Source organism: Eurypyga helias, unplaced genomic scaffold (assembly GCF_000690775.1).
Source record: "Eurypyga helias isolate BGI_N326 unplaced genomic scaffold, ASM69077v1 scaffold5046, whole genome shotgun sequence".
NCBI classification, from domain to species: domain Eukaryota; kingdom Metazoa; phylum Chordata; class Aves; order Eurypygiformes; family Eurypygidae; genus Eurypyga; species Eurypyga helias.
Window position 1 is genome coordinate 62,319 of NW_010255897.1, and position 26,905 is coordinate 89,223.

The 26,905-nt window shown below is 39.3% G+C and overlaps 1 protein-coding gene across 1 annotated transcript in view; it reads left to right on the forward strand.

The window, feature by feature from the left end:
- Positions 1-2,627: 2,627 nt before the first annotated feature.
- The window catches only part of LOC104511015 (macrophage mannose receptor 1-like), a 30,506-nt gene continuing 6,228 nt past the window's right edge, over positions 2,628-26,905 (forward strand). Inside the window, exons 1-24 of the mRNA XM_010153457.1 lie at positions 2,628-2,688; positions 4,406-4,804; positions 5,982-6,155; positions 7,085-7,249; positions 7,566-7,682; positions 8,574-8,717; positions 10,051-10,233; positions 10,416-10,570; positions 11,446-11,556; positions 12,281-12,396; positions 13,188-13,339; positions 13,754-13,956; positions 14,341-14,462; positions 15,236-15,323; positions 16,006-16,150; positions 16,612-16,647; positions 16,737-16,906; positions 17,563-17,630; positions 19,356-19,456; positions 20,700-20,842; positions 22,314-22,428; positions 23,602-23,750; positions 25,278-25,380; positions 26,207-26,439. Coding sequence (XP_010151759.1) covers positions 2,628-2,688; positions 4,406-4,804; positions 5,982-6,155; positions 7,085-7,249; positions 7,566-7,682; positions 8,574-8,717; positions 10,051-10,233; positions 10,416-10,570; positions 11,446-11,556; positions 12,281-12,396; positions 13,188-13,339; positions 13,754-13,956; positions 14,341-14,462; positions 15,236-15,323; positions 16,006-16,150; positions 16,612-16,647; positions 16,737-16,906; positions 17,563-17,630; positions 19,356-19,456; positions 20,700-20,842; positions 22,314-22,428; positions 23,602-23,750; positions 25,278-25,380; positions 26,207-26,439 — 3,453 coding nt within the window. The remainder of the gene's footprint in view (positions 2,689-4,405; positions 4,805-5,981; positions 6,156-7,084; positions 7,250-7,565; positions 7,683-8,573; positions 8,718-10,050; positions 10,234-10,415; positions 10,571-11,445; positions 11,557-12,280; positions 12,397-13,187; positions 13,340-13,753; positions 13,957-14,340; positions 14,463-15,235; positions 15,324-16,005; positions 16,151-16,611; positions 16,648-16,736; positions 16,907-17,562; positions 17,631-19,355; positions 19,457-20,699; positions 20,843-22,313; positions 22,429-23,601; positions 23,751-25,277; positions 25,381-26,206; positions 26,440-26,905) is intronic.

Consider the following 26,905-nt stretch of genomic DNA (forward strand, 5'->3'; position numbering starts at 1 on the left):
AAGGAAATTACTAACTGATCACTAATAGGATCAGTTAGTAATAGATCCATAAACCTCTAGTTCTGCCAAGATTTCTTATGCTTGATCTTGGCAGTTTAAAGAAAAGAAACGTCGATTGTGTAGCATGAAAATACAGTAGGAAGGTGTGAGGTGCTTTATGTTGCTCTTTCAGTATGTTTCAGCCTGTCTAGAGAAATGGCCTTCTGGTTGTTCGCCTTCTGGTGTTTTGGTTTTGGGTTTTTTTGGGTTGTGAGGGTTTTTTTTGACAGGTTGTTTCTACTGGGGATTAAAGCACGTGTGTTTTATTTTTTAAATTTTTTTTCAGTTTGAAACTGCGATTGTGCTACATGTGGGGATTTTGTGTTGAAATCTTATACCAAATTATAGCAGGCTAAACGATCACAAAACTCCCTTCTGATTTTAATACCAGTGTTTTTTGAAAATGAATTATTTAACTTCTGCAGGGAAGCATCTGGCTGAACCCAGATGGACTCACCCATGCCTTTCTGTGGCAGCTGACGCATGACTTGATGGCAATATTCAATAGCGTGTAAAGGTTTGTCTCTTTGCACACTGCTATGTTTCTCGATACCCTTGTGCATAATTTTCGTTTCCCCTTTTCTCCAGAAGCGTTCAGACTTCAGAGAAAAGGTGGTGAATCTGCACCCTGTGAGTGTAACTTCCTGCCAGGGAGCAGAGAGTGTCAAAGGAACAATGCTGACTCAACACAAAACCCAGCAGCCTTTCTTCCTCGCCACTCCTATCTAAAATGTCAGGCTTTGCCTTGCCAAGTGGAAGGTGCTGGAGTGCATCGTTGCAATCTTCTGGTTTTCTTTCCCACTCTGTGGACTGTGATGGGGTCTGCGCAGACAAACATACAGCCCTTTGGTGAAGCTGACCTTAGAGTTTTACCCTTTCAGCCTCTCTCAAGAGATTGTCAGTAACAGTCCTTCACCAATCACTGATCTTTCTTCAGAACACGACTAGTTTCCTTGTCCCTGTTGTAACTGTACTTGTTGCCTCCCAGTAGCTTTGGAGATGCTGAGATGTTGTATACAGAAGAACAAGACATTCTGTTTCTCCTGCCTAAATAATAAATAAATATTTTTTCCATCTGCACATCTGGAGCCCTTCTGAATAAGGAAGCAATGAAAGTTGGAAAGTTGAGGTTGCGGAGTCAAGCGTTCCCGTGTTGGGGAGTACCAGAATGCTTTACTCCAGGCTCAGTGCTGCCATCTTTGGATACGTGTCACAATTTACTGAGTGGTTGATCTGCTGCTTTGTTGGGGCAGCCCTCTCTTTTCTCCCACCTTCCTCAGGTCTCAGTGTCCTTCTCAGGCTCACATTCTTTCCATGTTTTTGGTCTAGCTGTACCTGCTGGCCTTCAGGTCCCACTAATTTCTCTCACTGTTGTAATTCTTGTTCTGCTCTAATTCCTTGTGTAACTTTTCAGACCCAGTGAGTTGTCCACCTGCATCTGAGTCAGAACAGTAGAAGCAGGATCCCACATCTTCATATAGGTGTCCAGGGTTTTCATTGCATGCAACAGCAGCAATTTTCAGGGAAAGGTCCTGAAGAGAGTTTGCTGCAAATAAATACAATACTGGTGAAGTTATCCCAAACCAGTCTCTGTTGAAGATAGGGTGACAAGTTTTTCAAAGGCCATAAGGCAAAAGGGATGTAAACCTTCCACGTGAGGGCTTTTTCTCTTCCCTACCCTCTATGTTTTTCTGATTACTTTTACCTATCATGAGGGCAAGAGCTTTTTCAAAGTAAACACAGGAATTTTGTCAGAATGCCTGAAGGATGTGCACTTTAGGGGGTGAAAACTTTCACAGACTAACAGGATGAAAAATGTGGCAGTATTCATCATCAGTTTAGTTTTCCTCTCTGGCGAGAATTAAAATTCCACCATTTTACAGGTTCTCTTCTACCTAGAAGTGTGTGGTTTCTTTTCAGAATTTCTTCAGTTTTTGCTGTCAGTTTGGGTACATTGCTCCAGCATATAGTCAGGAATGGAGCAAAAGAAGGTACAGGTGCCTCCTTGAAGAGCACAGGTCCTATTTTCTAAATCTTTTCTCCTCTCTGTGGAACACTGACATTGGAAACTCTGATTCTCTCTGATTCCAATGTCATAGTTACTTGATTTGTTGGTGTCCTAGCCATTTTTTCAATGTACTACATTGCACATTGGCTTTTTTCATCATTTATTGATACAGAAAAATTATCTTCCTCTTTTTTACTTTTTTCCTATATTTCTGGTAAAGAGACATTTATGTCACCTTTCATTAAAATAACAATCCTGAATTGTAAGATAAGTCTCCAAAAATTCTCACTAAAATGTTCCCTCTTAGATCTCATATTTCCATGGAAGATAAAGCTTTATACAGTAGAGAAACTAGCTTAGAAAGAAAAGCTTATTCATTAATGTATTATTTCAAAATTACTCATGTGACATGATGAAGTTCCTTATTTGCAGCTCAGAACTTCCTTGTATCTGCCAGGTCTTAAAAACTGAAAAGGATTTGTCAATCTGGATCTGTGCAGAAGGGTTTTGCTGCAAGGCACAGATTTGGTCTTCAGCATCAGTTTGAGGTGAAGGGGAGATGGGAGTGAAACATTTGGCCATGGCTGTCTACCTCCTCCTGACATTTCTCTTTTCCTTTAGTACATCTCTTCGACCGTCTGGTAAGTCTTTGCCCTCTGCTGAGTACTGAGGTTTGCAAGCTCTTTTTCATGCTTTCCTGATGTCCTCCTTGGTAGACAGTGAGTTTAGATCTAGTCAAAGCATGTAATTTGAACCAATTTTATTCAACTCTTAAATTTGGTAGTATCTGTATAGGCATCCTGTTTCCTTAACCCAGTTTTCAAGGTGGTGTGTGAGTGAAAGAAATATGCCAATGGATGTGGGCATAAACTCAACAGTGCTGTTTCTTGAAAATCAGCCATCTGAATGCAGAAGAAAGGTGATCTGAAGTGATTCCATTTGAGGTTAGAACAGCTCAGAAGTACAGGGCAGTGTCTTCTCAGCACGCACAGAACTACTGGCTGTTCTGTACTTTGAGTTTCTTAGACAGCTCACATAGACAGTGGCATACTGGCTGTTGTGTATTGGAATCCTGTTTCCAAGCTGACAGCTTTAGGAAGGACCTTAAAAGCTTCTGTCTGTTAGATTTCAGACACTACTGCTGAGAGGAAAACAAATGATGCCATGCCTGCTGCTCTTTCCCACAGGAGGCTCCCAGTGAGAGAATTCCCACAGGAGTCCAGTGCTACCGCTTGAATGGCAGCAGGGACTAGCCAACACTCATCTAATCCACTACAGGGGAATTTCTTCTGCACTTGTTTTCAGGCGAGACCAAGCTGGCTCTAACCCATCCTCTGCTAACCTTCCCAAGACCCACTGCAGCAGGAAAGCTGTGCTAGGGGAAATGCCATTTGGCTTGTTCAGGTCTGCAGCCTTTCAGAGAAACATCACTGGGGCTGTTTGACCAGTCCCTAGCAGCGCTGGGATGTGGGGAGCTATCATGTCCCATTTAACTATTCCACCCCTGGCAAGAAAGCTGTGTGGCAGCAAAGCTCAATGGCACAGCAGAGTGAGTTGGGTGATGGTGCTGTCACTTAGAGGGGAGCTCAGGGATGCAAGCCGAGATGCAAAAATGGCCAAGGTTTGGAGCAAGCTGAAGTTGTGCCTCTTTTTTCAAGCTGGTCTTAAGAAACAAAGCCCTGTTGTGCAGTGTCTCATTTCTATTTACAAGTCTAGCTATTAATGGCACTTAAGATACTGATTTAGTTTAGCTGTGCGCAGAACTGATGATGCTGCAAGTTGTGGCTTCCCTCCTGAGAAACTCACAAGCTGAACTCTGTGAAGAAACAACTTTCTGCACAGTTGCCAAATATTTCCACAATAATTAACTAACAACAAAAAATACCCCACTTGCTTGGTGAGCTGACAACCACAATGTCATTCTGGGCCAAATATAAAACAAAACGGTTGAATTTTGGGTATGTAAACCGTTTTTAATAGCTCTAAACCAAAAAATCCTTTTACTTGCAAAATTAAAACCTGTTTAATATGCTGTGTGGTGGTGGAACTTTGGAGTACTCATGAAATTTAATAAAGGCCATTTCTGAATGGCATTTTGAGAACAGTGTGCTTTAAGGAGGGAGGTGAAGAAGAGCAATTTCTTTTGAAAGAGCTGTATTTTCAGCTTCTGTGTTGCTTGCATTTTAAGAACATTTTAATGAATATCCTTCATACTGATGATTAACTTCCCTTGATTTCTTTCCCTGTGGACTCTATAAATTCAATTTTTAGATGTAGCAGACTATCACATAGCATGTAACTGACTTACCTCCTACAGAATCTTTCCTTAGTTGGTTGCATTCTCATTTTTCTTTATAGGTAGCGGAATATTTTCAATCTATAATGAAGACAGCAAGCTCTGTGCCCAAGCTCAAAACTCTAGCTCAGTCATCACTACTGCTTGTGATGAGCACAACGAGTTTCAAAAGTTCAGGTGGGTCTCTGCCACGCAGCTGCTGAGCCTGGCACTCAAGCTCTGCCTGGGAGTGCTCACCAAGGATGACGAGGCTGCCATCACATTGGAATCCTGTAACAGGACAAATGAGCTCCAGTGGTGGGAATGTAGAAATGGGATGCTTGCAATCCACGGCAAGGATTTATTTTTCAACTATGGCAAAGGGAAAGGGAAGAAAATCAGGTTGTCCAAAGGAGCAGGTGAAGGGAGCAGGTGGAAAATCCATGGAACTGCAGACAGCTTGTGCTCTCAGCGCTATGAGGGTGAGTAATGAAAACTAATCTCTATTTCCAGGTAACCTGACTTCTCCTATTTACAAAGCACTCCACCGCCTGCTTGTCATACAGTAAGCGTTTTCATACAGTGACTTCAGTAGTGGAGGTAACTACAAATAGGGTGTAGAAATGCAAGGAAAATATGACTATGTATTTCTGCATAGCTCAGAAAGTGCAATTCTTTCAAATGGTAGAATAAAATGACAAAGGCTTATGATGTAATCTGAAGGGAGAAGGAGAATTCTGTTTGTACAGAAACAGCAGAAGGAAATTACGACTGTTTCAAAATATGTCTGATCAATTTCTAGACGAAGCAGTCATTGGGTTATATAAAAATATTTATTGTTGCTATTACTTGGTTTGGCCATGTACTACCTCTGAGAAGTTAATTTCTAGTTAACGTAGATGTAATCCCCTTTTAACAGTGTTTACCTGGTGTTTCTGATGCCCAGCAGGAAGAAAAAATAGGAAAAAGCAAAAGGAAAAACAGTCCCTAATGGTTTAGAATGCAGTGCATCCTAACACCCTGACAAAGGAACACTGGAGAGTCAGATCTCCTTTCCATACATTCTTATCCCTCTTGGGCTGTGTAGAGTGGACATCCAGGCTCAAGTGTTCAACCTCCTTTCTACTGCAATACTGGTAGTGTGGGAATTTAAATTTTCAAGGAATGAAATTTTTGCTGTTGCCTACAACAGTTCCAGCTGAAATGAAGTTAGTTATAATTTTGTTCAGAGAGTGGCAAATTAGACTGCATAGAGATGGGAGGGTCGATTCCCAGCAGAGTCACAAATTTAAGATAAAACTTCCTCTCATGAAGGCTAATGAAAATACTCTGCTATCTTCTTTCCAAACCTCTTCAGCCAGAAGAAGTATGTACGCAATGGGAGGAGCTGAGTGAGATCTGACACAGTAGCCCAGATAGCAATGAAAAGAAAAAGTTAGACAGAAATAATTTTGAGGGCCAATTAAGGCTTGTTTGACTCTTAATTCATAGTCACACCTGATTGGCCCAACAGCCTTGGAAGGCTTTGTGGTAATGGAATACTGGTGTGTTGAGCTCTTGCACAACTCAGCTGTGTCCATGGAGAGCTGCCTATGAGCATACACTGTGGTGAACATCTGATACCAACTGACTACTACTGATCTGTGTTCGTCTCCATAGAAGTCTATACACTGGGAGGAAATGCCTTTGGTGCACCTTGCGTATTCCCTTTTAAGTTCAATGGCAAATGGTACGCTGAGTGTATCCCTCAGACTGACGATCCAGCCACTCTCTGGTGTGCAACTTCTTCAGATTTTGACAAAGACCAAATTTTTGGAAATTGTCCACTGAAAGGTAATGTATTTATAAAGATTTCAGGAAAGGCGTTAAGCGAAACTTTCATCCACTTTCATGGTCAAAATCTTATTGGGATGTGGAAGTAGCATTGGACAGTGAGCTAGATTCTGGGTAGACTTGTTTGCTGATGAGCTATGCAATGATAAACGAGGTACCTGCTCTTCACTCTCGCTGTCTCTCCAGCAGTGATGAGCAGTGTGCCTACAGTGCTCCTGAGGCTGGTACGTATGGGGAATATTCTGAGGGTGGAGACTGGGACTGATAATAAAAAGGAAGAGAAGACCCCTAGGACTGGGTGAAAAGAAAGTCAGGGCAAATGAAAGACAGAAGGTGCAATGGATGAGGGTGAGATATAGGGAAGCAGGATGCAGTGGTGTATCATAGGATGGAGCAGAAGACAGCAGGTCTGGAGCAAATAAAGGGTGCAGGACATGGGCAGTGACCTTCACCTGCTTTTGGTGCTCCAATGCTCTTTACACCCACAAATCATCCAACACAGCTTTCCAATAACCCCAGCACAAATTCACACCCCTGCTTCACATGTGACTGATTGGAAACGATCGTTTCTGTCATGTTGGGAGGTCTGGGAGAGTGTAAGAGGGGTCCCAAGGTAAGAAATTGGTGTGGAGACCAAGATTTTCTGTATGGGGGAAAGGAGAAATCTATGTGTACAGGTAGAACAGATCAGTGAGTGAGTGAATGTGGGCTGAACTGTGAGAGTAGATGAGTTATGTAAATAAAAAGGAATAGGGTCAATGCAGAAATAATTCCTTACGTGATTAATAGACAAAGTGTTTTTAAGTGGGGCAAACTGTATGTAAAAAAAAAATCATACAATTACATGTTTTTTGTCTGCAAGGAAGATTTTATTTTCTGTGTTAGCAAGTATGATTATCTTGTCAAGTTGCTCTTACCATGTTTTATAGATACCATCAACAATGACCTTTGGAAAACAAACCCTGTGACAGAAACCAACTATCAGATAAACTCGAAGTCCCTTTTGACATGGCACCAAGCAAGAAAAAGCTGCCAGCAGCAGAATGCAGAATTGTTAAGTGTCACAGACTTTCATGACCAAATGTATTTATTAGGTAAAGTAAAAAAAAAACCCAAACAACCTAATGCATATGTTTAAAATGTAGGTCAGTTCCAAGATCTTTAACATGGATACTTATATTTACCTTGTGAAAACAGGTCTGAGTGACATTCTTAAAAAGCTTTTCCCTTTCTCATAAGAAAAAATTATTAAAATAGTGGAAAAAGTCTAAGCTATATTAAAAAAAAAGATATCTACTATGACATTTTTTCATTTTCCATGCTTTTAAATTTTATTTCAAGTTTTACTGAATAACTTACAAAATCAGAGGCATTTAATAACCTGACTGTTTGTTTCTTTGGGCCGTTTAGGGCTCACTAGTGACCTGGGCATCAATGTGAAGCTCTGGACTGGTCTTTTCAATGCACTTGATGGTGGCTGGCAATGGGCTGGGGGCAGTCCTTTCAGATACCTAAACTGGGCTCCAGGTAAGTGCACTTTTCTGAAACAATGATCAGCATCTGGGCCAAAATTCTCTTCTCTGTTACCTAATTCCTGTTACCTAATTGCTTTGGCTTCCTAGAATTTTCACAGGTTACAAAAGATTATGGGAAAGTATTATAGCAATAGGGATAACATCAGATATGGTTCGTCATTAATTCTGAATTTTCCAGAAAAAGTAGATAGCTCATCCAAGAAAACAGTTAAAAACAAATATCTACACCTCACTCTATTTCTTTTTTCCATCCATAATTTTCTCATCAGGCATATTATTCAATCAAAAAAAAAAAAAAAAAAGCCCTGATGAAAAAGGAGAATTTAAATAAAAGAGGAAAAAAATAGAGAGGAACATTGCATGAAAATATTTTCTATTGTTCTCAGTTACTGCTTATGACATTTAGCTGATGTACTTTATCTGAATAAGTTTCCACTCTTTTCTTAGGATCTAAGTCACCAGCCTGCATGTTGCTATGTTATGTATTTTCATAATAGTTGTTGTGATGACAGGGAAATCCAAAAGGCGAGCACTCCCATGGAATTGAATATGTATTTCATGTTCAGTGTTCAACAGTCAAGGATGATGAGTTGTTTGCAATCCTACCACCCGATATGATCAACTTTTATAGAGCTTTTTTCTGTATGCTGCTATACTTCAAACACACCGAATTTCTTCTTCAGTGGTGCATGGGAAAACAGGGGCAAGCCTCAAAATGTCATCCCTCTTGGCCATCCCAGTGCCGTTCCCTTGTTGCATCTCTTGGGAATTATCACTCTAAAAAATAATGTGCTTTGCAGCTGCAAAAGACTTGCACATTCCCTTCTGTGATGAGGTGGCATTTTTCAGTGTAACAGAGAGACTCTGTACTTCTTTCCTAAAGGAAATCCCTCTGTGGATTTGGGAAAAATATGTGGGACCTTCCAAGGTAGGAATGGCAAATGGGAAAACCAGATGTGTGATCGGAAACTGGGATATATCTGCCAAAAGAGAAACTCCTCCTTAGATTCCTCCACTATTATCTCAGGTAAGTTGGTAAAAAAATTAAGGCTATTTTTTATAGGGAGTGGGAAATACTGGGCGGATGGCATATGTGAAATGACAATACATTGTCAAAACAAAAGGATTACACTTGTTGACCTGGGTCAAACACTGAGAAGACTTTAATTATCCATCTCATTTTAAAGATGGTCTAGATATTGTTCATAATTTTGAAAAGATCCCGGGGTACTAAAGAAGGCAGTATTATGTGTTCCCGTGGTCTGAAAAATGCAATAAAAATGTGTCCTGCTAAAAGATATGAGCCAGAGTTCATGCTCCCCCTGTTCTCTCTGTCCCATTTTGCTCTATTCTGAAAGAAAAAGTTCAGAATATGGGGCTGACGTGTTTCTCTTGTTGAGTTCCCTTTCCACCTGAGGCAGACCACATCTTATCTATGTAAAGAAAAAGGTGTGCAGTTGCCTCACGTGGGAATTCCCAGCATGCAACTAACTCTACAGTGACTCCATCAACTAAATATGTACTAGTATATAAGATTATTCTCTGGCTCAGGGGATGAATGGCACATCATAGCTGGTATGATGTGCCATTCTGACTGTATCCAGACAGCTCACTGGGAAAGGTTTCTGACCCATGCTAACCTCCAAACCATGCCTGGATGTTGTTTAGGGGAATGCAAGTTTGGGCAGGTCAGACCTGTGTCCAGGGAGCATTGAACAATGTGGTTGGTCACATGCCTGTGTTGGGCACACATCCTGCCCTCTTCAGTTTACTTTGTAGGTGCAGGCCATGTGAACCTTCAGGGCAGTGGAAGGTGGTTGGCCATACTCAATTCATGCCAAGACCTATCTGCTGAACAAATTGTGCAGCATTTCTGTGCATCTGGGATTTCTGACATGTCTGGTATAACATAAATGTGTCTGGGCTCTCTGATACCTGATATGGGCTGTGCAGGAGCTCCAACTGGTTCCCGAGAACTGGGTGTTTCCAGAAGAAAAAAATTACAAAATCTCCAAAATTCACCAAGATAAAGTTCCTGTGTAGGAAAATGAGGCCATTTTCTGTAAAACCTGGCTGTACCAAGATCCTTACTGAGGGGGATTTAACATGGAGTTTTGCCCTGCAAGTTTGCTTGCCAAATTGTTTATTATGTATTTAATCCTGTAAAAGAGGTTTTTTTCAGTAGCTCCCAGCACAATTGAGTTGGAACAATCTGTTTTGTATTCTTTATGATCCTCAGACTTGTTCTTCTCTCATCTGACAGTATGTGTTCCAATATTTCAAATTCATGTCAGTAATTCGACTAAAAGGAAGCACTGAACAGGACTGCTCATTAATTGTTTGAAATATTTTTTTTTTAGGTGACTTAAAGACTCCTAAGTGCCCCAGGGAGTGGGTGGCCTATGCAGGCCATTGCTATAAAATTTACAGAACACCCAAAATATGGAAAGAAGCCCAGTCTTCCTGTAGAAAAGAAGATGGAGAGCTGGCGAGTATTCATAACATTGAGGAGTACAGTTTTACAGTGTCTCAGCTTGGTTACAGTGAGTATTCCTGCAGGTCACACTTTTATCTGGAATTATACTGTTGCTACTATTCACTTAATCATTGTAGCCATGATCTTAAATGCTTTTTAAAAAGTACTTTTTCAGTCAAAAGTGGGTGTGAGATGTGGTGCTTCCGTTCTAAAACATACCCAGACCTACAATTACTTTTGTGTTCCCAGAGCCAGAAGATGAGCTATGGCTTGGTCTAAATGACTTCAGGGTTCAAATGTATTTTGAATGGAGCGATGGGACACCTGTGACTTACACCAAATGGCATCACGGAGAGCCAACCCACACACGGAATAAGGCAGACTGCATTGTTATGAAGGGAGAGGTAAAAGTCCTTTTCCCACTTTCCTGCTTTCTTCTGTCCTTTGTGCCCCTAAAAAGGAAAACATCTGTGACCAAAAAAAAAAGAAAAAAAGTAAAAAGGGGCAAGGGTTTTAAAGGTTTTTATGAACTTGGTTTAATTGAGAATATCTTGGTGTGGAGGGACACTGGAGACCAGATCTAGGAGGGCCTATGGTAGAGCACCAGAAGCAGCGTACTGCGCTGAAACTTGGTCTGCTCTGCAGCATTTACGATAGATCTCCCATCTGACACTGAAGTGACTCATCATCCACAGTCAACACGGCTGGTCATAGCTGCATAGTGCGATTCTTGGAGTGGGAACTTTCTTATGTTTACACTAAAGTGCCTAAAATACAGGTTTATTAGAGCTACTTTGGAGGCTCAAATTACTAAAGATACAAAAAATTAGAGACAAAAAATCCTATCTTGTTTCATACTCAGCATAAAACAGCATATCATAATATCATGGAAAAAGACAAGCAATACATTTTTCATATTTTATATTTACTTTATCCAACATTTCCTTGCTATTGTCATGTGGTTATATGAACAGAATAAATACTATGCTGGTGAGAATAGAGTGGAACAGCTTGTTTCCTTCCCGCTCTCATCAACCACTGAATCTGTAATACATGCAGCCCTCATTCTCACCCCTCTGAGGAAATGTGGCCCTTGCTGCCTTTATTGTGTTCCCTATTTGGGAGCTTTGGAGAAAGCAGCAAGGTGAGGAAGAGAGCTGAAACAGCCTCAGCCATATGAAGACAGAAGGGTTCTCTCTGAGGATGGTGAATACGCCTGTTGGATCTGGATTTTCTCTAGATCTCACTTCTCTCTGTGGTTTCTTCTTCCCATATTCAGGATGGATCCTGGGCTAACAGTGCTTGTGAAATGAAACTCGGTTACATCTGCAAAAGGAAACCTTTGGCAGAAGAGTCAGGGGATGAGGTTACTTATCCAGGCTGCCAGAAAGTAAGTGTAAAGCAAAAGCAATGAAAGGTGGTTGCACTGTCACTCCCACGATGGTGAGCATCAGAGAAATCGGTCAATTATTTTGGCTGTTCTTGGTGGAGCCCTAGAAAACTGATGATTTCATATGTACTGATACTTCTTAGACTAACGGGGACATTTTTTCCTTATTCAACCAAAAATGTAGATCGACTTCTTTTTTTCATTCCCCTCCATGCACACTTCACTCAGCTCTTTCCTAGTGCAGAGCTGATAATTTCACCCACAAAAGCCACGCTGCAGAGCATGTCAGTATTTTTTCCATGCTGTATTTCATTGGTCTTGGGTTGCACGCAGCCTTCTCGCTTCGATTAGCCCATCACAGGAGGCAGGAATATTTGAGCTGGCTGTTTTGCAGGTTGTTTGTAGCCTCTTGCAATAGCTACACTTGCATGATGAGAAGGCTGAGCAGGCTTCACACGAGGAGCCTGCAAAGTGGCTGTGAGTGTGCTTGCTGGCTCCAAGTCATAACCACGGCTCACTGCTCACAATGACCCCTTGTCAGTCCTTTATCAAGGGGTAAGACACAGAGTTGTGGTTACAAAAGATAAGTTTGGTTATCCTCTTTGTTTCTTCTCATGGCTTCTGAGATTAATTTTGGCTTGGGGTGGGGTATTAATGTGGCTGTTGGACGTGTGCTGTGCAATCTGACAGCCCCTCCGTGCATCTCTGCTGTTGACACTCACAGGGCTGGATGAAGCACGGATTTTACTGTTATTCTGTGGGGCAGTTGCCAGCAAGTTTTTCCCAAGCAAAACAAATCTGTGAAGAAAACAAAAGCTACCTGGCTACTGTGGCAGACAGGTATGGAAACACAACTCTTGTCCTTTCATACATGCAACCAGGATGGACAGGCCAATCCAAAATCTCTTCTTACTTTGTAGTTATTCGTAGTGTCTAGCATGACACCACTCCTTTACTGGAAAACTTATGGTAGAACTGAAGAGGTATTACAAAATACATCAGTGCCATGTATGTTGTTGATACAAAGATTCAAGCCATTGCTACTACACACCTACACTGCTGTGACTCCAGGAAAGACTGTCAACACTCCAACAACTCAAGATTACCAGATCGTTTTAAAACTTACTGAACTAAAAATAAACAGATAAATACAGAAGTATTTATTTCTTCTGGTTTTGAGGTTTCCAGCCTTTTCTTTGCAACAGGCAGATCTGGAAACATCCTTTTTAGATTAAAAGTAGATTTTTTCCCCCAAGTGTAACAAGATGTAAAAATCTAAACCTTATCATAAAGCTCAGTAGAACACTATATCTGTTACTTGTACAGAGTGATTCACATACATGCATTAACACAAGTATTGTTTGGTTTGTGTTGTTCATTGTGCAGTACCAAAGGAGAACAGAATCACTCTAAATTCTAAACATTTTTTACATTACCAATACAAAATAAATTATATGTCAATTAGAACTATAAAAGCAAGATCATTATCCTTGCTTCAATCCATACCTATCTTTTTCCCATATATTAACAAATCACCTTAAATTTACCACGTTTTCTACAATGAACTGTTTGAAGAACTGAACAACTTGCAATGAAACATGATACATCAGTTTGGTACTTATTCTTCACAGATACGAACAAGCTTTTATGACTTCTGTAATTGGATTCAGTCCAGCAAAGTATTTCTGGATTGGTCTCTCAGACGTAGAAGAGCAGGGAACGTTCAGGTGGGCCAATGGGGATATGGTCACCTTCACTCACTGGAACGCAAGTTTACATGGGGGCTGCTGAGCTTCTGTTCTGGAGACACAAGAAGTGAAGGTTTGAAAGCTAAAAAATGGTTTAGAAACTGTTCTGGCATAAAGCAGCAGAAACAACAGTGCAACTTTTCGTTTGTGCAAAAGGGAATAAATCCGGAACTGTGACGATTCCTTCTAGTAGACCACTTGGGACTGCATGTGGCTGCTGGTATCATTTGCTCTTTGTTGTTTGATGGTTTTGAGAAGTGATTCATACTCTAAAGTAAAAGGAATTTGATAGAATTTCCTTTTATGGTTTAATTGAAATGCGTGTGAGCTGCTGTCAGCTATTGGCATCCAAACACAGTGTGGACAGGTTACTGTTAAGTAAGTAGCATATGCTTTGAGAAGATGCAGCCATTTATCAGTAAGGTCTAAAAATTTTTTGTTTCATGAAGGAAGTGAGTCAGGCTGCGTGGCCGTGACAACAGGAACTTCAGCTGGTTTATGGGATATTTTGAACTGTGAAGACACAAACATGTTTCTCTGCAAGCAGCTGGTGGAGGGAGTGACCCCCCCACCTCCTCCAACAACAACCCTTCCGCTCCCATTGTGCCCAGACGGATGGCAATCCATTCATCAGAGCAGCTTCTGCTTCAAAGTATGTGTTTAATTTTTCAGTGCAAATGCTTTTAATTTCAAATGAGAATATGTTCCAGGTATGCATGGAAGGTGGATTTTACCCTGCCGACCTGATAGGTAGTCTGTGGTAACATGTCTCCAGCCATCCCCAGGTGGTGTGGCTGGGAAGTTTTGGGAAGTACTGTATGTAGGCTGAACTGAAGTTTGGAGTCACAGTGCCCCTGAGATGGTAAGAAAAGCAAAGTAGCAATAATCAAATTTGATAGATGACCACAGGTTCATGGTTGCACAATTAAATAGTAAGAGATAGAGACCAGGCAACCAGAAGAGAGAGAGAAGCCCAGATTCTGTTTATAAATTTCTGTAATTCCCAGCACAGTATTTAATTTTCCACTTTTTATAGATTTTTCAGGGAGGAAGGGAGAAAATGCAAACATGGTTTGGTGCAAGAGATTTTTGCAGAGCCATTGGAGGAGATCTGGCATGTATCCACAGTGAAGAAGAACAAAACCTAATAGTTTCCTTGTAAGTACCTGCACACTCCATTGTTCAGACACAGGTTAAAAAAAAAAACAGAACCAAAACACAAACAACAAAACCCCACACATTTGAAAAATGAGCTTTCTGAAAGACATAATGGATTTCTGGTGATCAGTTTCTACTTTGCAAAGATGGTGTATATCCTTGCAAAGTAGCAGAAAGGAAATGGGTAAAAAGAGGTGAGCAAAAGGGTTTTTCGGCAGGTCTCTGGGAAGGTGTTGTTATGCATTGAGTTAGACTGAACATACACAAAAATGAAAGAAGGATCATCAAAATCTGTTTCAACTGAGTTTAGTTCAAAGAGATAAAACTGATATTTGCAGTTCATCAGGAGATGAAATACTCTTGATTACAGGAATAGTTTATACTTCTTGCCTTCCTTAGTTAAGGGGAAAAATTGGTAGACTAAGGAAAGCCTGACCTATTGATGTGCATACATAAATGCTTAAATCAAGCCTATGAGTATAGACAGGTCTGAATTTGGATGCCTAAGCTACTTAGTGGAACCAAGGCCTTAAAGTATATTTTCATTTAACTCAGTATTTGTGGACTCATGCCACCTGTGATCTTTCCCATGACGCTGTGTTTCACTGCTTCCATGCCATGCCAGGGTATTTTTCCCCACATGACGATTGAACCATTCTATGACTGTCTCAAATGATACTTCAAGCGTCAAAACACTGAGAATAATGTAATGATAAACAATCTCCTTCTCTATTTCACCCTGTGCCTGATTATCTGTATTTGTAATAATTTAGAAAGAGAGATTACCTTCACTACTCTTACTGGATGGGTTTAAATGCCTTGGACTCTGACGGTGGATTTATATGGAGTGATAGCTCACCAGTGAGTAAATAATCTGTTGTTCCAGCTTTTTCCTAATTTTTTTTTTAATCTCATCCTACACAGGCCTTAAGTCTTTACTACCTGATTCCACTTCAGGAATTAGTTTTTATCTTTTTAGTTCATAGTTGTAGATAACTGTATGACATTTAGAGCAATGAAATAAGACCAAAGGTGATGGAATATCTCTCTTGATCTAAGCAGATCTAGTTGTACTAATCTCTATATTCCCACTTGTAATTTACTGTTACAAATAATTTTATATCTACACAAGCTAGGCTTTGTTGCACTCGCTGTCTTAATTAGATCAAAATCTGCAAGAACCAAGTCCAGATGGCAGCATTATTGGGTTGTCTCAGGTTGAAACATCAGAGCAGGATAACCACCCGAGCGTCAGAGAATGGTACTTAGGTACTTCTTTCTAGTGCTTGACAGAACTTCATCTCTTCATCTCTCCTGATAACAAATGGGGCAACAACTTCTTGGTTTACTAACATGGCTTATAAATAGACAGACAAATAATTTTGCTGTGCAAGGGTCACGTCCTTCTCCTTATAAGGTCTGGCATCAAAGCACAAGATGGATCATGAAGTTAGATGACTTACATTCTTCTTTAACAGAATGATATAATACAATTGTTTGACTTTAAAAGGAAAATAATAACAAAGCTGTGTTTCCACTATAGGTAAATTTTGAAAAATGGGCACATGGAGAACCAAACAATTACGATGGAAATGAAAAATGTGGCGTGTTTAATGGCTACACTAATATGAACTGGAATGATTTATTTTGTGAACATATGCAGAACTATGTTTGCCAAATAAAAAAAGGTAACATAACTTTCTTCCTTAAGCAACTTCTAGATGCAGATAAGAACATCCTTTCCCGGTCAGATCACATGACCTGCATGTATTAGAGCCAACTGTGCCATCAAGCACTATGAAACACTGAATACAATTTAATTTAAATAAAAGCCATTGAAAACTATGAATTCATCCATGAGATACACATGTAAGTTTGGGATATATATGCAGCACGCTGAGGAAGTGAAATACAGCAGCCTGAAGTTGGGCATAGTTTCTATGAGCTTAACTTGTGATCAGCTGCAACTTGGTAATGTAGTAACACCTTTTCTTCAGATATTCTGAGAAATTCTGTGACAAAAATAAGCACACTGAGTAACCCTTAAAATTAATTTTATTAATTGGAATTAAAATGATAATGACTGTATAAATATATTTGAGAGATATTTGAGAAATGTAATATACTCAGATACTGATTTACATTGCAGGAACACCACTGAAACCAGAGCCGACTACCACATTCAGTAAGTTTTGTACTTCCAAAACCATTAATAAATGAACATATAATAAAGTTAATTTCTGTCACAGACTGCTTAATGTTTTATCTTTGCAGATTATGGATATAATGCTAGTGATGATGACTGGATAATATATAATCACAAGGAATATTACTTCAGCAAGGAACCAATGCCTATGGAAAAAGCCAGGGAATTTTGCAGGAAGAATGGTGGTGATCTTGCTGTCATTGAGGGTGAAAGTGAAAAGAATTTTGTTTGGAAATATGTAAGAAACATGTTTTACTTCAGAAAGGCATTGTTCTGTCCTGCTCTGAGGCACCATTTTCTATTCTGTTTAGCTGAAAGCTATCATTGCTGAATATGTTTTGTTTTCCAACTAATTCTCTTCACAGAATTCAAGAAAAGTTGTTTTCCCTTTTTTTGGTCAAAACAGATTTCAGATTTTCAGTAAAAGGTTTAAGCTAGAATATTTTCAAATAGGAAGATAAGCTGCTGATTGTATACTCTTCTGAAAATAGTTTTATACTATTAAAAACAAATATGATTCCATCCTTTCCTCCATATGACTAAGTACTAAACCTCACCATTTACTTGTAGCCTTTTGGTAAATTCTCACTATGCTTTCATAAAACTCTAAAAAATATTGCTTTATTTTATAGCTTGCTTAAGAGGCCATTCTTACCTTAACAGAACTTTCTGCTCCATTTCTTTTTCATTCCATTCTGCTATTTTTGGAAAAAAACCCCAGAACACTGAAAATTTTGAATTTTCCAGTTCAGGCACATAATCCCAGAACTCCCTGCATAGTGCATACTATACAATTGTACATGGAAAGCTACAGCGCTTTTTAAGAGCTTGCGTATTTTGTTTGAAATCTGTTTTCTTATAGCTCATTAAAATTCTCGGGTTTTGTTTTTTTAGACTTTCTATAAAAACTGGGGAAATAACTTCTATATTGGTTTAAGCGTGAGCCTTGACAAGACATTCCGGTAAGTAAAAATAAATTAAGTTTGTCAGATTCATAATGTGAATATTTGGCATGGCTGCCTGTAAGAGGCTGTTGAAGTTCAGTGACTGACATAACATGTCTACAGCCATGTCTTTACATACAGTTTTAAAAAACGATTCTGCTCCTCAGGTGAGCACTTGTCATGCAATATTTTCACTGTCTACTTTACCTTCTTTTGGTTCTATACTCTGCTTTTGTGCTGCAAGGCGGGGATGTGCACTCAGAGTCAGTGTGGTGTCACCCCCTTTTCATTGTTAGATGAAAGATAAAATTGGTTGGAGGTTTCTAGGATGTTCCAGTTGGTACTTGCAGACATGACTAATTATTCAAATGGTCAAAGAAAAAGAACCATTAAAACCTGCAGTGAGAAGCATCATGGTTGTTTTTAGAGGTGAAATATCAGTACTGGAGAGGTGTTTTCTGGGAGGTGATTTCCAGAAGGTTGTCCTGTCAGAGCTCAGGGCAGGACATCTTCAGGCTACATGGAGTCATTAAACTTCTACAAATGTTTTTGGAAACAAAGTGGGTATGTCCTAAACCTCCCCTGGAGCCTTAGATGACTTACAGACACATTTCTTCTGTGGCAGTCTTCTCCCCTCCCCACTCCCGCCACCTCCCCCACCTCTTTTTCTAGTGCATTCTCCTAGGATTTGAAGGTTCATCAGATGAGTTTCAGCCTCCTCATTTCAGTCTTTCTTCTGTTGTCTCAGGATTTCTTTCTTGGCCACAATCCATAGAGACTGGTAGTCTCATCTCCTGGAGCTCCTGCTTTCTACATCACATCCATTGCTGAGAAAACACTGTTGTTTGTCCCATTCTCCCTTCCCCTCCTCACTAGTTTTACCCTCCTCCCTGATGGATGATGGTGCTGCTATTTCTCTTTATATTATTTCTCCCAGTTTAGTATGTAGTATTTTTTCCTATTTGGCACGGAAGATTAGCAAATGGAAGCAGCTAGGCATCCTGTTCAATTCCGTATTTGAAGTTTACTTGCAAATGTATGCATACAGTTGCTTAGTCTCCAAAATGGGAAAAACACAAAATTACCCTGGAGCTGATGTCTGAAGGCTCTCAGTCTTGGCAGATTCCCCACCTGACTTTCCTTCTTTCAGCAGACTGAGGCTTTTTCACTTTTTTTCTTGGCTACTTTTTAAGAATAAATTTGTGAATCACCAAACCAGGAAATGATTGTAGCACAACTGAAAGCAATAGCTGTATAACATTAAAGGTTTCATTTGTTTAACAAAATTGTTCCAAGTGGTCCCCAGTATATGGTTCAAGGCACTCTCTTACCCTCAAGATCTTAACTTACTGCTTTTTGACTGAGGAAATTACTAAAATAGGCTCAGGTTTCTGGTTTTGTGCTCCAGAGAAAGCCAGGACAAATTCTACACTGGTGTGTTTCGTGCACACTCAGAGACCAAGAAAGGCTGGGACCACCAGTTGAGATGGTTAGTTCAGACCTGGTCCAGGTCAACAGAGTAGGCAGTTAATATAAAGATATATTTTATTAATTCCAAGTGGAAGGTCTTGAATTTTTTTTTTTTTTTTTTTGCCAGAGAACAACATGTACTTGTAACCTAGGATATAGGAAACTTAAAATAAAAGGTTCAAATACTTCCTTTACAAAGCAATATTAACTAATTATATTGTTATATACTAATTATATTTAGGAATTATAATTCCCCCAAATTATTTCTTTCAGGTGGATGGATGGAACTCCAGTGAATTATGTTGCCTGGGCTCCAAACGAACCCAATTTTGCAAATAATGATGAAAACTGTGTGGTCATGTATACCCAAACAGGTGGGTGCTATAACAACGTTCATTCTGCATGGTGTGGCATAGGCTTGGGAGAGCTGCATGTGCAAGGCTGGGTGAGTTACAATACTGAGGAGGCTCATGTGTAATAGAGTGTTTAAAAAGCATAGGAAAATAATAATATTCTCTTCTTTCATTTATGCACTTTTAAAAAATTGAACTCCATGTAGCTAGAACATTGGATTACATCTGCAATTTGATTCCTAGCTTTGTCAGAAAATTGCAACATGAACAAATCAGTTAAGCATCAGACCAACTACAGAGTCAGTACTATTTTTCCTCTAACCTCTGTCCATTTTATGACTACCTCTCAAGGACATCAGCTCTCAGGTATCATTTGTGCCATTCCTAAAAATCTTGGGCACGGTTTTGATTATTACTAATCAATGCTATACACTAATTAAAATAAATACAAATAGCCTATCATACAGAGAATTAGAAGTAATTGTGCTTACACTAGCCAAGCACTTAGTCTTACCTGGAGCAGTTAATCTCTTCTGATTTTAAATATTTTTTAGTCTCAAAATCTATAACTGAGGTAATCTTTCTAAGCTGTGTTAGAGGTCAATGGAAGGAAGTTAACACTTTTGGGGAGAAGATATTATGTCCTGTTTTGGAGGTCATCTTTAAAATAATATGAATTATTTCCTTAAGTTTATTTAATTATAATGACAATATCTCCATTAAACATAAGGTGTGATTAGCTCTGCTGTAGATAATTACCTTGTAACTGTCTGCAGCTATTGAAAGGAATGCCATTTCTTATTCATTCCTGATCTGTAAAATGGGTATGATGATGTTAAATGTTATATTCTTACATCACACTTACATAGGGAGAAAAGATACCTAGAAGACTGTAAGACTGTGAGAAGCTCAGGTAGCAACGTATCAGGGACTGAGTACCTTATATAGACAGAGTGAGCCTAGAGAACTTACAGACCTTAGAGAGGTGAATTAAGCATTTGAACTAAAACTCCCCTTCGGTAATGCTGTAGTTTTGCAATATTGAAATCTTTCTGTTTTCAGACAAAATATTTGAGCTTTGCTGAAAACCTGAGTATTTTTAAGAAACGTACATAAAAATTACTCATTATTTCTGGGGGAGAGAAGTACAAATAATGTAACCAGTTCTAATTCCTATGATAGATTTTCTTTAGGAAAGGGTACTTTTTATCCCAGTCTCAGTTGCATTTTGTTTTTCTTTTATTCTCTTTTTTTTTCTTTTCAGGTACATGGAATGATCTTAACTGTGGCAGTGTTGAGTTATTCATCTGTGAAAGGCTTAATGATACTGTTCGTCCAACTGTTGTTCCCACTTTACCACCACCACAGGGTGGGTGTCCAGAAGACTGGCTCCTCTTTGATAACAAGGTGCAGTATGAAATGTCAGTATATTGCATTTTTAAAAGAGGAGAATAAAAATTATCTTTAATTCAGTTTTTCAGTTGTGGTGGGGTTTTCAATTATCACAAAATATGTTCTGATTGTGTATATTTAAAGACTCCAAAAATATGATTCCTGAAATAGAAATTATAGCCTCTACTGGGATCTCAGCAGTTATGAGGGGGGTCATGAGATGTACAAGAAGAAAACATCATCTTAGATTTTTGCTTGTGTTTTGTGATGCCAAGGATGGCTGAACAACTTTCCTTGTGTGGAGCTGTTGTACGTTCTCGTTTATGTGCTGAGCGTATCTGGCTGTCACAGGTTGCGTGGACACTTATTTGTTGCTTGTCTACTATGCACTGGCTCTTAAGCCACTAAGACACCTTTTCTTGATCAAATTAATCATTTGTTTCTATAAGAAAATACCTATTTAAATTTTAAAATAATTTAGTTACAAGCTTCACCACACTTTATTATCTAAGATCACTCAGCCTTCTCAAAAGACAAAAGTTCAAGATAAAAAAATCCATAGATTGTCATCAACAAAGCTATAAAAGCTATAAACTAACAGCATACACTGTTGAGAATACACCTAACAATGAAGATAATCCTTTATTACATTGCTTTATCTAGCTCTGTCTGTCTTCCTTTTGGCTAAGCCAAAATACGATTTCAGCTTGATAGAGCTCCTTTGTTTGAGATCCACTGGCTACTGTCTCCTCCTTCCTTCCCTCTCTCAGTCCTGGGGAAAAGAGTCACAAACTGAAGAGTGTGTTCCCTTTCATGGTGCTCTCTCAAGCCAAAGTATCTCTCACTTCCTCACCTCCTGGAAAAGCATCTTCCGAAAGCTCTTTCCTTGACTCCTCTCCAAGTGTTTATACACCACTTCTGACTGCCGACTGGAGCTACCTTCCTTTTGCCTAACATTTTCCCCAAACTGCCTGATTAACTTTTCAGTTGCATGCTTTAAATAGCACATTTAGGTTGCTTGACTCTGACAAAGCTGTTTAATGATGTCTAACTCTCATAGATCATATTACAAGAAATGGTAAATTCATGGTTTTATTTGTAAAGTCAGAACGTGCTGGTTTTGGCTGGGATAGATTTAATTTTCTTCATAGCAGCTGGTATGGGTCTGTTTTGGATTTGTGCTAAAACAAAGGTCTTCTTAGGCATTCCTCCCACAAAGGCACACCTCAGAAGGTTCTTCAGAAGCTTGAACATAATTTCCACTGAAATCATTAGGATGACATATTCTCCTACGTGTATGCAAAAATATTGGGGCTTATACCAGTTTTCTAGTATAGATCTTCATAAAAAACCTAAACACAAGCTAGAAGGGACTAAGCTCCCTTTTTACTTAAAATATCCATCTTATCCTGTTTATTACAAAGATGCTTTCACCAGGAATTGAAACTCCATCCAGTTACAGATTTGGCACGTTTCTCTTTTTCAGTGTTTCAGAGTATTTGGCCTTACTGAAAACGATACATTGACATGGCATGCTGCACGGAATAACTGTATTGATTTTGGAGGAAACCTAGCTACTATATCAAAAAAGGAAATGCAAGGTATGAAGTACCAATGTTTTGATACTGGATGAAACATCAAGTAATTCCTGATAAACAGATTAAATCTTGCTTCTGCAATGTATGCTATTATTTATGCCATATAATTATAAAGCTGTGGTAAATGAGAAATTGCACCTTTGGAAAAATGCTTGCATACACTTTAGTGTTTTGATTGACTTTTAAAATCACAGTTTGGGGTTAATATAGGACATATAAAAGAATTAATACTGTCCAAATATTAAGATTTTGTATTAGGGGTTTGTCACATAATAAAATGTCCATATTTTAATTTTTTTTTAAGTGTACATGTAAAATTAGCACACAAAAGGAGGAATATCCAAAACAAATCACTGTGCACCTAGCTGCTGAGCCAAATGCTGTGAGTGCCAGTGTAGGATACATCCTCAGGCAGCAGAAGGGTCCAGTGCTGGAGTCCCAGCTTCCCCCTGTTCCCCTTGCTCTGAAGGACCTCAGTTGCTGGTCGTACTGCTCAGCGTGTTACAGGTTTTTTAGTGAGGCCTCATGTTCAGGAAATGTAGTGCCTGATGGCCGCACACGGACCATCTTCTAGCTCACTCCATCAGTACCTGTGGTTTGTACTTTCTTCTATAGCAGAGGAAGGATATTCTTTCAGCAGAAAGTCAGTCTAGGCAGGAGCTAAAGGAAACAGCTTTTGACCTTCCAAAAAGCTGAGATCTCAGTACATACATACATGGTTATTAAGTAGTTTTATTTGTGTTGTGCCTGTTTAGAAATGATGTTCTTATGTCTGGCTAACAAAGAAGTTACCAAAGAGGAAAAGGGAGTGTATAATCTGTAGATTCATTTTCTGTGTGCCAAGGTTTAATGTACTCATGTTAATTTCTGTAATATCATTAAAACATTTTCCCTGCTTCCTGACATGATGAACAACACAGAATGTACAAATAAATTCCTTAAAAAAATTGTGAAAATGGCTTTATGTATTAATACTTACCCATCTTTTGAGTTTGTAAATACTTTTCTGAATTAACATCAGACTATTCCTTTTTTTTTTAATCTTAATATTACCACCTTATTAAAAAATAGAAAACCAAAACTCATCATCCTATTTCCAGACACTCTGAAGTCTGCAGTGTTGGGGAAAGGTGTGTTCGGTTTCCTACCTTGTACAATTTTCCTTTTTCTTTTCAGCTTTCCTTATGTCCCTCTTAAAAAATGCTGTGACTGATGCTTGGATTGGACTGAATGACATAAATCAGGAGCACACGTACTTATGGACAGATGGAAGCCCAGTTTACTATACAAATTGGGCAAAAGGTTCCCGAAGTTATTATAGTAAGGTAAATATTAATTTATGTTTATCACTTAAACATTGTAACTCTTGTAGATTAATATGTGTGTAGCTACAACTGTATTTTCTGTAAAGTTTTTTTTATGAAAATTTTTAATCTTTTTGCTTTTAAAAGCAGAGTAATGATGTGGAAGGTCTTTCTTCATTTATTTGTTTTCAACTTCTGTGTTTTGCCATGATTCTGTATGTATCCAGACAAAGGTTTGGAAGCATTATGCAAAACTCAGGCAAGTGAGAAATTTCCCTCACTTTACAATGACTGATCAGGAGATTCAAATAAACTAAAGCGTGGAAAAAACCGTATAATGTTGGGATACAGTGAATATTATTTAGATTTGATGAAAATTGTCAGATAACTGCATATATTTACATTTCTTGGGGCTGAACTTATTAGGATAAATGCATTGAACAAAATCCTCAAAAGAGGGAGACTGGGTCTTCCTTTCTCATTTTTATCTTCTCCCTCTAATCTCCCTTCCAAAAGATCTCTTCTGCATGCTTTGAAACTTTCAGCAATGCCATACCATATTGTGTTTAATTGTAAGACAAAACTGAGTGTTAATAATTGCAAAATGGCTAACGTACAATACGGCTTGATAGTACTATTTCTGTACTCCTGTGCCAGCTTTACCAAGTTTCTCTCTTTTTCATAACAGAATTACTTTGATTTCAGCTAAAATGGGGAGAAGTTCTGTGAGGTTCAACCTCTGGTGCCATTCAGGCTAGAGCTGGGCTTTGGTATCTCCAATTTTTCCCCATCTCACACATGTACGCTTTCTGTGGAAGGTGATGCCCATTTCCCACCACATACAACTTCCTCCGCTTGCAGTCAAGACCTGGGCTAGTGCTCCTGAGGGCGTAACATAAGGTTATGTTACCTCCCTATAACTTAGGGAGAGCTGCTGTTTCCTGCTCTCGAAAGCCAAGCAGAAGCTTCTCATGGGAGGGAAAGGAGGAAGGTAAAAAGCTCAAATTGCAGTGGAAAGGGTTTGGAGGTGTCCCTCACAAAAGGTGGTTTCTGCTTGCTACCCCTACATTACTGTGCTGTGGTGACAACTTTGGCTCCCAGTGCTGAACTGGGGCAGGAAGAGGATTTCAGCTCTCCAGGAAAGCTTCAGTGCTGAGGGGAGTTTCCCCATAACCTCCAGGAAAAGAGCAACAGATCTGAAATGTCCTGTGGCCCAGACCTAGCACACACGCATCAAACTACACACACATGTACACATGCATTTACAGAGATTATACACATACTGACAGTCCCAGACACTTCCTGCTTCTGTACTGTGCTTTGCAACTCCCTCCACCATCCAACTGCAGACTTTCCTAGGGCTGCGTTGTAAATGCTTATCGTCATATTGCTGCTCCTGATGTTTCTTGTAAGAGTTCATATATACAACCTTCACACTGTTCATCTGTGTGTGCCTGTGTGTGATAGGTGAGTCTGTATATCTGGAAGAAGTAGAAATGTTTCCTACCTATCCACATAATTTTCTTCTTCACCTCATTTCCCCTGTAGGATGACTGTGTCTTTATGATGAAGAACCCTATTGAACAGGCAGGAAAATGGAAAGATGAAGAATGTAAAACAAGCAAAAGCTACATATGCCAGAAAAATTCTGGTGGGTTTTCTTTCACCACTTTCTAGTACAGCTGATTTATTGTGGTTATGTCAACTGGTGTTAAAAGTGACTTTTTCGTATTCAACCCTATTTTAACTGAAATTAGCCTGACAGTATCACACACACTACAGACCATTTTAAGAAAATGAGCACACATTTTATTTTTTGGAGAAAAATTCTTAACCTTTCCTATCTTAAGGAGTAGAAGAGTAAAAAAAAAAAAAAAACCAAAAGCTCTATGTATCGTCTTGCATTTTACTATTTTTGGTGATGAGATGGGAGAGAGACACAACAGGACTTTGACTTTATACAGGTAAAGTCTTCAGTACTGAAATTCTGCTGTTATACTTAAAAGCATTGCAACTTCTTTATTTTGAAAAACTGTCCTGCTTGATTTCCTTTACAGTCTTACTCAGGCAATTTCATCATCATCAGTTATATCCCTCTGCTTGCTCATGATGTGCTTACCGTAACCTATCACTTGTCAGAAATACAAAAAATGTTAATATATAATGGAACAAGTAGGGGAATTTTTCCCTTTAATGCCCTACACAGTTACAGTATGCTTTGGGAAGGTCTAGAGCTTGCAGAGGTGATACAGTTATTAGTGCTAAAAGGTCTTTCTGACAAGAATTAGAAAATTTTGTCACAGAACATGAAAATGTGGCTTTCATCACTGCGGGAATAGATGGGACACATCTTAATTTATTATTCCAGCATCTCTTAATTACTTGACTACTCTAGTACACTAGATCTTCTCTCAGTGTTATACGTCTAGCCAATATAAAATGCTTGACTTTTCCTTTTGTTTGTTTGCTCATTATAGACCCCAAACTACAAAAATCCCAACCCTTAGTCCCGATGTTTGGCTTTAACAATTACGGTGATGACCGCTACGCAGTCATCAACTACAAACTGAGCTGGGAAGAGGCACAGAAGAACTGCAGAGACCAGGCTGCAGAACTCGCCAGCGTTTTGGATCCTTATGCTGAATCTTACCTGTGGTTACAAGTATTAAGGCATGGGGAGCCTGTATGGATTGGTCTTAACAGCAACACGGTGAGTCCATCAGATGCTTGTGACAATCATACCACGAGCATGGATCAGCATGGATCAGCCATATTTCTTGCTCAGAGGTTGACAGGATGCACTGCTGTGGTCACTGTTTGCTCCTCTGAGAGTGCTATCGGTCAGATCCATAAATGCGTGGCAGGTGTTAAAACCTTGCTGAGGTACCTGACTTCACTTTGGGGGTTTTACACACCTAAATGTTCGGCCATAGTGTAAGTGAGAATGCCACAATGTGCATTGCAAAGGTTGCCAAGGATGTAGTTGCAGTAGGCAGTGGCTTCAGCTATCAAAGTGTCTATGGAGTATTCCATTTCCTACGCTATAGTCACCCACATACTCATGTGGGGGAGCATTGCTGTTTCTGAAGACACAGTGTGTTTGACGCACACAATGGAAACAACTTGGGTTAAAAATAATTCTTTCTTTGTGAGGTTACTTTAAGTTTTGAGTTAAT